The 12,073-nt window shown below is 37.5% G+C and overlaps 1 protein-coding gene across 1 annotated transcript in view; it reads right to left on the bottom strand.

Moving 5' to 3' along the window:
- THSD7A (thrombospondin, type I, domain containing 7A) overlaps positions 1–12,073 on the bottom strand; it is a 306,380-nt gene that overhangs the window by 257,351 nt on the left and 36,956 nt on the right. Inside the window, exon 4 of the mRNA XM_006834388.1 lies at positions 2,807–3,055. Within this exon, the coding sequence (XP_006834451.1) occupies positions 2,807–3,055 (249 nt within the window). The remainder of the gene's footprint in view (positions 1–2,806; positions 3,056–12,073) is intronic.

Genomic DNA, 12,073 nt, shown 5'->3' with positions numbered 1-12,073 from the left:
TGTACAAGGGCATCCTTGGTGAGTGCTGATGATTGATGAAAACCATTGCTATTTCTAATCAGTGGAGCACAGAGCACAGGAAAGACATCTGTGGTTCTAAATTATGATGTGAAAGAAATGTCCAATCAAGATTATGATGTGAAAGAAATGTCAGCCCAACACATACTTAAAAGAGATAGCCAAGGGACCATTCCTTGATGCCACTGATGATAGAAAGTGATGGAATTTCTCCACCTGAAGGAAAGTGGATAGTCTAAAAGCACACACACAAAAGACTCCTATAGCACTTTGTGTCACTTTAACCAAGATTCTTCCTCAGTAATCAGATTAATAGCCAACATGGGTACAAATGGATGTGCTAATGTTCATCTCAATCAGATAAAAAGGTTTAACAGAGTTTCAGATGTCTGATCTAGATGCTTTACTTTACTGTCAGCAGTAAAGTTTCATGACAGCAAAGCTAACCTTCATGTATTATTATTATTATTTTTTTCATTTTTACAAGTGAAGATTTGTGACTTAATAGAGTTTCAGGAACAGGTCACCACTTGTTTATAAAGATGTGTTTTTAAATAGACTAGATTCTCAATCCTAAAGAGTCCTGTGAGAGGAATATATTTTCAGTTGTAAATGTATTAAATTAGTTACATATTCTAAGAAAAATGCTACCTCCCTCAAAAAAAAAGAAAGAAAGAAGGGAGGCTACAAGTACTGGTCTTTGAATACATGGAAGGGAAAATAATGCAGCATTTAGCATGAGAGAAAAATAGAGAAAACCCATAAGAACGGAAAACGGAAGAGATGTTAGGAAGGGAACTCTATAGGGTTTTCAGTTACTATGGGTGTTTCCAAAACACTTCTGAACTGAAGAGCTCAGGTGGCTTATCACTCTTTATTACTGTTATTGCTATTATCATAGTTTGTTTAGTACTTTCAAGTCATTTCCAACTCATAGTGATCCCGTACAGGGTTTATGAGGAGCGACTGGTGGGTTTGAACAGCCAGCCTTGTATTTAACAGTCCACTGCTTATCCTACAGCACCACACCAAGACTTCAATTATAATAATAGTACTGTGTTAAGTTTTCAGCTCACTGGTTCATGAGCTGTACACATATACTTTAAATGTTTATAATACTCTGGGAATCTCTCAAAGAAGTTCATATGTATATATTTATTGTGAAACTAAGATGTTCTAAGTTGCTCTATAAATAACCTATATTAAAGGAAAGCTTAAATAATTATTATTCACAGGAATGTCTTAGAATTGATCATTTTTAAGAATATTGCTACATTGTCAAATAATTCAGAACCACTTATATTTTATCTGAAATTCAATGAACATTTATTGGAACACTTACTGTGTGCCAGGCTCTATGCGTAAAAGAAAAAGGAATTATTAAGCATAATCTTTGTCCTCAAAAAGCTTATCATCTTATTACCTTGAAGTAGTATTTTATTTTTTCAATAACAGGATTTATTATGCACAGTACTGACTTGCAAAGTGAGCAGCAGAAATATTTATAGAATGTTGTGCTGTTTTTAAATGCCATAGAGTTGGTTCTGACTCATAGCGACTCTGTATCTGGTTTCTAAGAAGCGGCTGTTGTGTTTGAACTACTGCCCTTTCGGTTCTAACTGACCTTGCAATTCAGTGCACTATCCTGCAGCACCACACCAGGACCCCATTTATAGAATGGAGGTGACAAACTATGACCCAAGGGTCACATTTCTCCATCACCTCTTTTTGTAAAAAAAAAAAAAAAAGCTTTATTGGCACATCTTGTTAAGTGTCATTTGTTGTTGTTGTTAAGTGCCATCGAGTTGATTCTGACCCATAGTGACCCTGTATAGGGTTTCCAAGGAGCAGCTGGTGAGCTTAAACCGCCAACCTTGCAGTTCAAATGGCTTTGCAGTCTGGTGCATTAACCCACAGCGCCACACCAAACAGTTCTAACTCATAGTGATACTGTATAGGGTTTCTGAGGAACAGTTGGTGGGTTTGAGCTGCTGATTTTATGATTAGTAATCCAGTACTTCTCCTACAGCACCACACCAGGATTCCATTGGCGTATGTTGTTGTTGTTACCATCGACTCAGTTCTGACTCATAGTGACCCTTGTATATAGGTTTTCTGAAAAGTAGCTGGTGAGTTTGAACCACCAATTTTGTGGTTAGCAGCTCGATGCTAATCCTACAGTGCCAACCAGAAGTCCCCATTGGCATGTTGTTGTTAAGTGCTGTTGAGTCGGCTCCGACCCATAGTGATCCTGTATATACTAATTTGCTTATAAGCTCTGGTAGCATAGTAGCTATGAGTTGTGCTGCTAACCTCAAGGTCAGTAGTTTGAAACTACCCACTGTTCTGTGGAAGAAAGATGAGGCTTTCTGCTCCCATAAAGATTTACAGCCTCAGAAACCCTATACAGGGTCACTATGAGTCGGAACCCGCTCCATGAAATATAACCACCATCATCATTGCCTATAGCTATAATGGCAGAGTTGAATTGTTACAACAAAGACATGTTTAGCAAACACAAATTGTTTGCTAACCCCTGCTATAGAAAATATATAAACAGAAATTCTACTGAAAATTTAGGCCTTCTGGTGACTTTAAAATTTGTTAAAGACAGTTTACCTCCTGTACATTCAATACTTTTTTATGATAGCATTTTTAATGTTATGTTTAATTTTTCTTCTTAGAATGTACAAAGATCACTGTTTCTCAACAAACTGTTCATTTGAAATAAAACAGCTGGAGGACAGACCCTGAGGCAGAGAGTGCAGTCTCCTTTCTATTTACTCACATGGCACAGGGTTCGACGCCGTCTCCCTGGGACATACAAGGTTCTGTTTCTTCAAGTTGTGGGCACTCCTTTTCACTGCCAATTGGAAACTGCCTGATGGTGCGTGTCCGCACATGAGTGCCTTTAGGCGACGTCATATCATAGCATGTTTTTGAGCATGGACTCCATTCTGACCACTCGGATACCTGACACTCTTTGGTGATCACACAAGACTGGAAGGTCAAGGGCAACTTCTCTTGCTGGCAAAAGCTGAAAAAGATCATTGATATTCTCATCATAGATTCCCAGACAGTTAAGACCTTTTTCTTCTATACTCAAGAGTGAAATCAGATTGGACATTTTTATTTCTACTTGGAGGTGCAATAGCAATGTCATTAAAAATATATCAACATTTACGATGTGAAAAAGCAGTTAGATTCAACACTAATATTTGTATTCCCCTATTTTATAAGGGTTGTTAAGCCACTCATAAGAAACAGAGAATAAAGGGATTAAACTAAGTTTATCATATTGTTCATTTTGCTCACTCGTTCCAGATTTGTTTTAGTTTAGAAAAAGAGAAACCCAGAACTGTGAACATATGCTAATTGGTTTCACTCTGTTTAGTGATTTAAATAAACATGGCTGGCTAACATATACAACGTTATTTTGAAAAAGAAAAAGTAATTTAAGATATGTGTATTGGTATTTTAAATATAATTTCTAAACTTTAGTTGTAATAATTACAATGCATGCTTATTTACATACATGAACTTTAAAATTTTGTGCTTTAATAAAGAGTATATATATAATTGCTATTGTAAATTAGATATATTACAAGTGTTAAATATAAATCTATTTATAGCTACAATTAGCGACATCACCTAAATATATCTCTTTTCTATTTTATCAGTAAAATATGTTCAACTCTTATTATCCATTTATTCCTCCTTGAGTTAGAAAGATGTTTGATTTTAAATAATAACGCCTACTTACAAAGATGAAGAAGATATTATGATTGCCAGTCACTTAGGGGGTATGCACTGGAAGGAACTTTCCTGGAATAGGATGGATTTGTGTTGGCTTTTAGATGAACTATTGCCCATTTTCAATAACCAATAATGCATGTTTATGAACCAGAGGCAGGCTGTCGCCAGGGCAGAACTACCTGGTCCAATTGGGGAATGCACTGATAATTCTGTCTCATTCAGATACTAAATTTAACTGTGGTAATCAACCACAGAGAGAGGCAAGATCCTTTTAATGTAGCAATTCAGACTTAATCTTCTTAATCCTACTGGCATGTGTACTAAAATTGCATTCCTAGGAGACAATTAGAGCTCAAAGGATCAAAGTCAATTTGTCTGAGTTGAAAGGTCTGAAAGTAGAATCATCTAACGACAGTGGTCAGAGGGTTGTCTAGGTGTGTCAGCTCACTTTTCCTTACAACAACAGAGGATCCCATTCCCATTTCTAGTCCAGTGGAATTCATTGCATAGTAATAATATATTAAGTAGAACACTAACCATGTTGTAACACTTCCTAATAAGCAAGGTTCCACTCTTAAACATATGAGTTTATCCATGAAATCAGGCAAAAAAAAGACCAAATGATGGCCTCTAGAATTCCCCCATTGCAACATGCTCCATATTTCATTTCCTCTTAAATATATTTTTAGTGTTTCACAGGATTATTTTCGTATATAATATAGTACACGCTTATCCTAATAACCAATAGTTATTGAGTTCATAGTCTTTGTGGTTTAATGCACTGGACTGCATGGTTGGATTGGACTGACAGGTTAGTGGTTCAAGCTCACCAGTCACTCCTTTGAAACCCTATACTGGATCGCTATGAGCCAGAACTGATTTGACAGCACTTACCAACAACAATAAGGAGCTCTGGTAGCATAGTCATTACGATTCAGTCTGCTAACCTCAAGGTCGGCAGTTTGAAACTACCAGCTGTTCCACGGGAGAAAGATGAAAATTTCTGCTCCCATAAAGATGTACAGCCTCAGAAACCCTGTACAGGGTCACTATGAGTTGGAACTAACTTCATGGTACTTAACAACAGCAACAAGTCTTTGTGGGGGGATAAAGCTCTCTGACAAGGAGAATTCACCATTGATTAACTGCCTACAGCTACAGTTAACCAGGTAATGTGATAAACCTTAGAACATCAACTATGATACTAGTTCATATTGCTTATGGCACAAATGACCCCATTGGGATAAATTGCATTTGCACTGGGTAAATGATTGATACCTGGGAAGTAGCCAAAATTTTGGGCTTCTTTGAGTGCGGTAACTCTTGCAACAGGACATGTCCATTAGAGAGACCTTAGAAGACCTGTGCCTATGGAGTAATTTCAAAAGTTATTGGCTTCTGGGGGCATGAGTCAGCATAGTACCTGATGTGGAATTCATCTTGCAACTGAGCTGTGCTGCATTACTTACTTGAAGAACAGCCACTGAATGAGAAGTACCTGATGCTACAATAATGACAATCTCTGGATCTTGTCCTATATCTTTCTATGCCAAGTGATGAGAGTGTGGTCTATAATAGGCTTGTATGTCTAAATGTTTGCAAGAGCCTAAGAAGACCTCAAAAATCCTGACCAGTGGGCCAATAAACAACATTCTTATCAACGGACAACAACATTCTTATCAACGGACAAAAGACTGAAGTTGTCAAGGACTTCCTTCTTCTTGGATCAACTATCAACACTCACAGAAGCAGCAGTCAAGAAATCAAATGACGTACTGCATTAGGCAAATCTGCTGCCTTTAAAGTGTCGAAGAGCAAAGATGTCAGCTTGAGGACTAAGGTGCACCTTACCCAAGCATTGGTATTTTCAATACCTCATATGTATGCAAAAGCTGGACAGTGAATAAGAAAGACTGGAGAAGAATTGATGCATTTGAGTTATGGTGTTGGAGAAAAACATTGAAAGAGCCATGGGCTGCCAAAAGAACAAACAGACTTGTGTTGGAAGAATTGTACCCAGAGTGCTCCTTGGAGGCCAAAATGGCCAAACTTCATCTCTCATACTTCGGACATATTGTCAGGAGGGACCAGTCACTGGAGAAGGATATCATGTTTGGTAAGGTGGAGGGTCTGAGAGGAAGAGGAAGACCCCCAGTGAGATGTATTGGCAAAGTGGCAGCATCAATGGGCTCAAACATGGCAACAATAGTGAGGTTGGCCCAGGTGCAGGCAGTGTTTCATTGTGCTGTGCATAAGGTCACTATGAGTCGGTACCAACTGATGGCACCTAACAACAGCAACAAAGAAGACCTAAGAATATGCAGATTAAATTTTTACTCATATTGTCTCATTTAACATTCCCAATAATCCTATGATGAACATATCATTATTAATTCCATATTATAGGGAAGCAGCCTATGAAAGTTTAGAAAACTTGTGCAGGGTCATATAGTTAGTATGCTGTTGTTGTTAAATGCAGTCAGTTCTGACACATGTTGTTGTTTGTTGTTGTTAGGTGCCATTGAGTCAGTACCGACCCATAGTGACCTTATGCACAGCAGAATGAAACGCTGCCCGACCCTGGGCCAACCTCACTATTGTTGCCACGCTTGAGTCCATACTCATAGGGACTCTATATAGAGTCTAAGGCTTTAAATCTTTGATGGAGCAGAAAACACCCACCTTGTGATTCACAGTCTAGGGTTATTTACAGAGTCGTTAGAATTTGAATTTGGGCACTCTTCAGAGCCCATTTTCTTAACCACTCTTCTCAGTTGAAACTACTTCACAGTTTAAATTTGTTAGACATCATACTGCTTTAGCTTATGCCAATGCCAAAGTTATTGATACACTGTATGCGATTCAGCTCATATAGTTATGTCATATCCCCAGGTTTGGAATCACCCCATGAACTCCACAAATTTGTTCTTAAAGAAGATATCATAATTATAGAATAGCCAAAACAAATACATTTTCCTAAGAAATATAGTTTTCAGCCCAGGACTTACAAATGAGAATCTAGTAGGACAACACAAGAATAATATTAAATATCAAATATTATATGATCAAGTCATTTTTATACCTCAAATCACTATTATAACAAGTGTATATTAAGTAACTATTTATACTAGGTATCAGATATAAAAAGATAAGATTACAGTAATTGAATTGGAAGCATATAATTCTGCTTGATGAGAGACAGAAACTTACATGAAGGAACAGGATACTAAGGTGAATTCTAAAGGATATATTCCAATATATTAGACTGATTTGAAGGTAATTAAGTAATGGAGATATAAAATAGCATCTTTTTGATATTGTTAATTTTAGTGAATATCTGAGGCAAATGATATATTTTTCCTTGGCAGCAGTGTTGGTAGTTTATGGTTGTTATTATATGTCATTAATTTGGTTCTGACTTTTAGAAACCCTGTATAAGGTTTCCAAGGAGTAGCCGGTGGGTTTGAACTGCTGACCTTATAGTTAACTATCCAGCTTAGGCATAAATCAGACAGGAGCATGTAGGTCCAGACAAGGAGCTCCTGTGAGTAAGAAAGCCAATGAAAGTTTTGGACTGAAAAAGAGGCTGTATTTGTATTTTATGAAGATTCTGATAGTAGTTACTATTACTGTTGTTAAGTGCCGTCGAGTCAGTTTCAACTCATAGCAACCCTGTATAAGGTTTCCAAGGAGTGGCTGGTAGGTTTGAACCACCGATCTTGCAGTTCAAAGTGACCTTACGATCCAGTACTTTACTCTACAATGCCATATCAGAGTAGTGAATGAACTATCAGGATTAGAGACAGGGAGACAATCATAATGAAGCTGCTGTTGTTGTGTGCCATGAATTCAGTTCTGACTCAGAGCATCCCTCTAGGCTGGTGGTTTTGAACTGCCAACCTTGTAGTTCCCAGTCTAGTGCTTATCCTATAGTGCCATTCTATGGCCCAATGATGATGATACAACTAATACAGTAAATAAATATTGAATGTTTGCTGTGGGCAACACTCTTCTATTATTAACATATGTTAAATGCATTAAATTATCTACACTTCAGAATAACCTTTTGAAGTGAGGTGTTATACTAACGTCAACTTTACAAGTAAGGAAGATGAGGTACAATACGTTTAAGAAATTTTCTGAAGTCTTGCTTGGTAAATGGTGGAGCAGAGTATGATGTGATGAAAAGAATGGATTAACCTATGTTGAATGTCTATGCTACGAGTTACGTACTATGCTGAGTTTTGCCTAGAATATCTCATGTAATCATCATATCTTTTCTGTAAGACAGAGATTTGGCCTTTTTTTGATAATAGATGGGGAAATAAATTTTTAAAGTTCCAACAAGGTATTCTAACTCATATAGCTAGGAAACAGCAGGCAGGGATTCCAACAGGATCTTTCTGCTTATGAGGCTTATAAGGGTACGAACTGAGACAATGGACGTGAAAATGAAAAAGAGTTATAAACTACAAGAAAAGCAGAATTAGAAAACTAAAAGACTTGGTAGATAGTTGAAGGCGTTTAAAGAAAGGCTGGAGAGATTGAAGAGACTGAAAGTTCCTTGCTTTGGTCTTCTAGTGAGCAGTACTGCAATTATTTAAAATGGAGAACATAAGGAAACAAGTTTCTGGTACAGGCTATCTCTGGGATAGGAAATACAAACAACGCTTACCTGTCTTTTAATATTATGTAAATGTGACCTCACTTTGAAATGATTGAACCAACCCCTACTCATAATAAATTTTTCATCACAGTTACCTTCATTTGCTATACATGCAGCTTTTAAATCAATGAAAAGGCTTCAAAACCTCTTGAGCCGGACATACTTCGAAATGGATCTTGTTCACAACTCAGGGACTGCCTATAGTTGACAAGTGAATTCAACGTTAATGTCCTGATTGGTATAGATGGATAGAGGCAGAACTTTCCAATGAGCACTCAGAATTCAGAGTCACTATTTAGTTTAAATCTATGGGTGGCATATACACATACTTTCAGATATCAGGAACCTAACAGAGTTCAAAGCCAAGGCCATAGGAGTATATAAACACTCACATCTCAGGGCTCCATCGTAGGGCTGTATGATTTACCCATGGTGATACAGTGGATCTTCGTAGGACCATGAACATTGGGATGTTTATTAATTTCATTCTGTAAATGTTAATGAGTATAAATTCAAACTATGGATAAAAGTGTGAAGAATGGGTATTCCAGGAAACTTAATTGTGTTCATAGATCCGTACATACAAAGAAGCAGTCCTTAGAACAGAACAATGGAATACTGAATGGTTTAAAATAAGGACGGTGTATGCCAGGGTAATATCCTTTATGTTTATTCAATTTGTATGCTGGATTATATGAAGAAGTACATGTAATGGGATTGGAGGAAGACTCATTAACAACCTATGTTAGGTAGATAATACAAGGAGGGACCAGTACCTGGAGAAGGGTATCATGCTTGGTAAAGTGGAGGGTCAGTGAAAAAGAGGAAGATGCCTAATGAGATGGGTGATACAGTAAATCAACAATGGACTCACATTTAACAATTATGAGGCTGGGGCAGGATCCAGCAGTTGTTTGTTCCATTGTGCTCAAGGTTGCTATGAGTCATAACTGACTTGATGGTATCTAACAATGTAAGTTCAAGAGCCAAACAATTCATGGCTACTAAATTACTCAACTGGCATCTCCTACCATTCTCTGCTTTAGTCTGACCATGCAAAAAGTTGACACTATAAAGTTCGGGAGGATTATATAGTCTAGGTCATTGTGGTTTTCACAAGAATGTGGTGCTTGGAGAAGCCAAAGGCAAGTGCCGTGCTTGGAGATGTGATGGCCATTCTGAGAGCTTCCTTTTCCTTTATATGGCATGTTAAGAGAGTCCATATGGCTAAGACTAGATACAACAAAACCTTGGCTTTGGAACAGAGCAGATGTTACTTCACACACTTTGAAGAGCAATCAGATTAATATTTTTAAAAAGGAAAGAAAAGATAGAGAGCAAAGTTAAATATTTTTCTTTCAAGACCACTTCTCAGGGATGACAGAACAAATATTATCTAATAATAATTGACATTTAAAAAATTTCAGGTCAAGGCTGAAACTGATAAACTGTATTTTTAAAAAATTTTGCTCATTCACATTATGCTACACAGAAATAGAATGCCACTTTAAAGCCTTTCTTTAAATTTATTTCTGTAGCTCATGTGAATGATCATAAGAGATGTGAAAATAAACTTGTTTTCTGAAGGTCTCCTAATTAATCTTCCAATGATCAATTATCATTTTTAGCTCCTTAAACAGAAAACTTCTTAAGACCTTCATTTTCTGAATATCACATCCAAACCTCTTCACCTGTCTTTCAAGGTTCTGTGTAATTTGTCACTACTTCCTTCTCACAGGTTTTCATTTAGTCAGAGTTAACTGTCACTCCTCCTCTTCAGTAAGCTGGATTTCTGCCTACTCTTCCCATTGTCTTTAGGGAAAAACAGCCCTGTTCTATCCCCACCATTGCCTACACCATTTGCCATTGGGAACACTATCTCCATATACATATGTATATAGCTCTACTTCTTACAGACACAGAAACTGAGTAAATCATACAGCATGGAATTTATCGCCACCATGAGTGGATTCAACTCCATGGCAAAGGTTTGTTTTGTTTGTTTGTGTTTTTATTGGGTGGTTTACAAAGTAATTGAAGAGGCTGTGAGAGAAAGCTCTAGGTCAAGCTTCCAGAAAAAATACCAAGCCTCTTTGGAAACCCTGTATAGGGTTGCTATGAGTCGGAATGGATTTGATGGCCCTCAACAACAACAACTTAGAATCTTTCTGCTACTTCCTAATCCATAAAGCTGCTGCAGGAATTGCCGGAAAACAACTTGTCTCAAACACAAGCTGCTCCTCAAACTACCTCTCCCTTGATCTGAATCAAAGCCCAGCTCTATACATGTAATTGTCGGAGTTGGCAGTTTGAGCCCACCAGTCGCTTTGTGGGAGGAAGATGAAATTTTCTATTCCCTCAAAGATTTTAAACCTCAGAATCCCTATACAGGGTCTCTATGAATCAGAACCAACTGTAAGGCAGTTAACAGTAACAAATTATACCCAGAAACCTGGGTGCAAGTGACTTTGGGAAATATCACATTTAGTTTTTTGTCTTTGCAGTATACAAAGTCCCTATAGGGCAGCATTAGTCACAATGTAGTCAACAGACAAGGGAAACCATTTGTGGTGTGCAATAAGTATGCACAGGAAGTGAGAGTAATTATTGAGAGAATTTTATAGCAATTTGAAGTTGTTATCACAACCGAGTTTATGATCTGTGGGCTCATCTCAATAAACAGGGTATAAGCCAGTTTTGTCAATATCTAATTCCATTGTGAGAGGCATGTGACCTGAGTGAAGTAGATATGGTGGCATACAAGGTTTGTGCAGTTGTCATTATTGTTCCCAAGTGCTGTTAAGTCTGTTCCACTCATGACAACCCAGTATAGTGTTTCCAAGGATCAGGTGTTGGGTTTGAATCGCCAACCTTGCAGTTAGTAGTCCAGTACTTATCCTACAACACCATACAAGATTTATGCAGTAGGACTATGTTATAAAATCAATAAGAAATAAAATAAAATGATCCGTGACATCAACAACAACATTCCTCATTCTATGTCTTCTTCTGAATCTGGCTTGAATTTCTACCAATTATATTACCTGATGATGTATTGCTGCAACTGTTTTAAACTATCTTCAGCAAAATTTTACTTGTTTATGATATTAATACCTTTGTTCAATAATTTCCTCATTGTTTGATGATCTTTCACTGGAGTAAGCATAATTATAGAACTCTTCCAATCAGTTGGGCAGGTAACTGTTTTCCAAGTTTCTTGGCATAGATGACTGTGTGCAACCAGTCATACATCCACTGATGAAACATCTTAATTGGTATTCTGTCATTCCTGGATCCTTACTTTCCACCAATGCCTTCGGTGTACCTTGAACTTCTTCCTTTAATATTATCGGTTCTTGATCATATACTAGCTACTAAAATGGTTGAACATTGTTTCTGTTAGGTGTCATCAAGTTGGTTCTGACTTATCGCAACCTTATGCACAACAGAACAAAATACTGCCCAGTCCTGTGTCATCATCAGAATCAAATGTTAAGTTTCATCCAAGTGCTGCTGTCATGGTGCCACTCCATCTCATTGAGGGTCTTCCTCTTCTTTGCGGACCCTCCACTTTACCTAGCATGATGTCCTTCTCCAGGGACTGGTGGCTCCTGATAACATGTCTGAAGTATT

This window comes from Chrysochloris asiatica, unplaced genomic scaffold, assembly GCF_000296735.1.
Source record: "Chrysochloris asiatica unplaced genomic scaffold, ChrAsi1.0 scaffold00010, whole genome shotgun sequence".
NCBI lineage: Eukaryota > Metazoa > Chordata > Mammalia > Afrosoricida > Chrysochloridae > Chrysochloris > Chrysochloris asiatica.
This window is presented reverse-complemented; position numbering and strand designations above follow the sequence as displayed.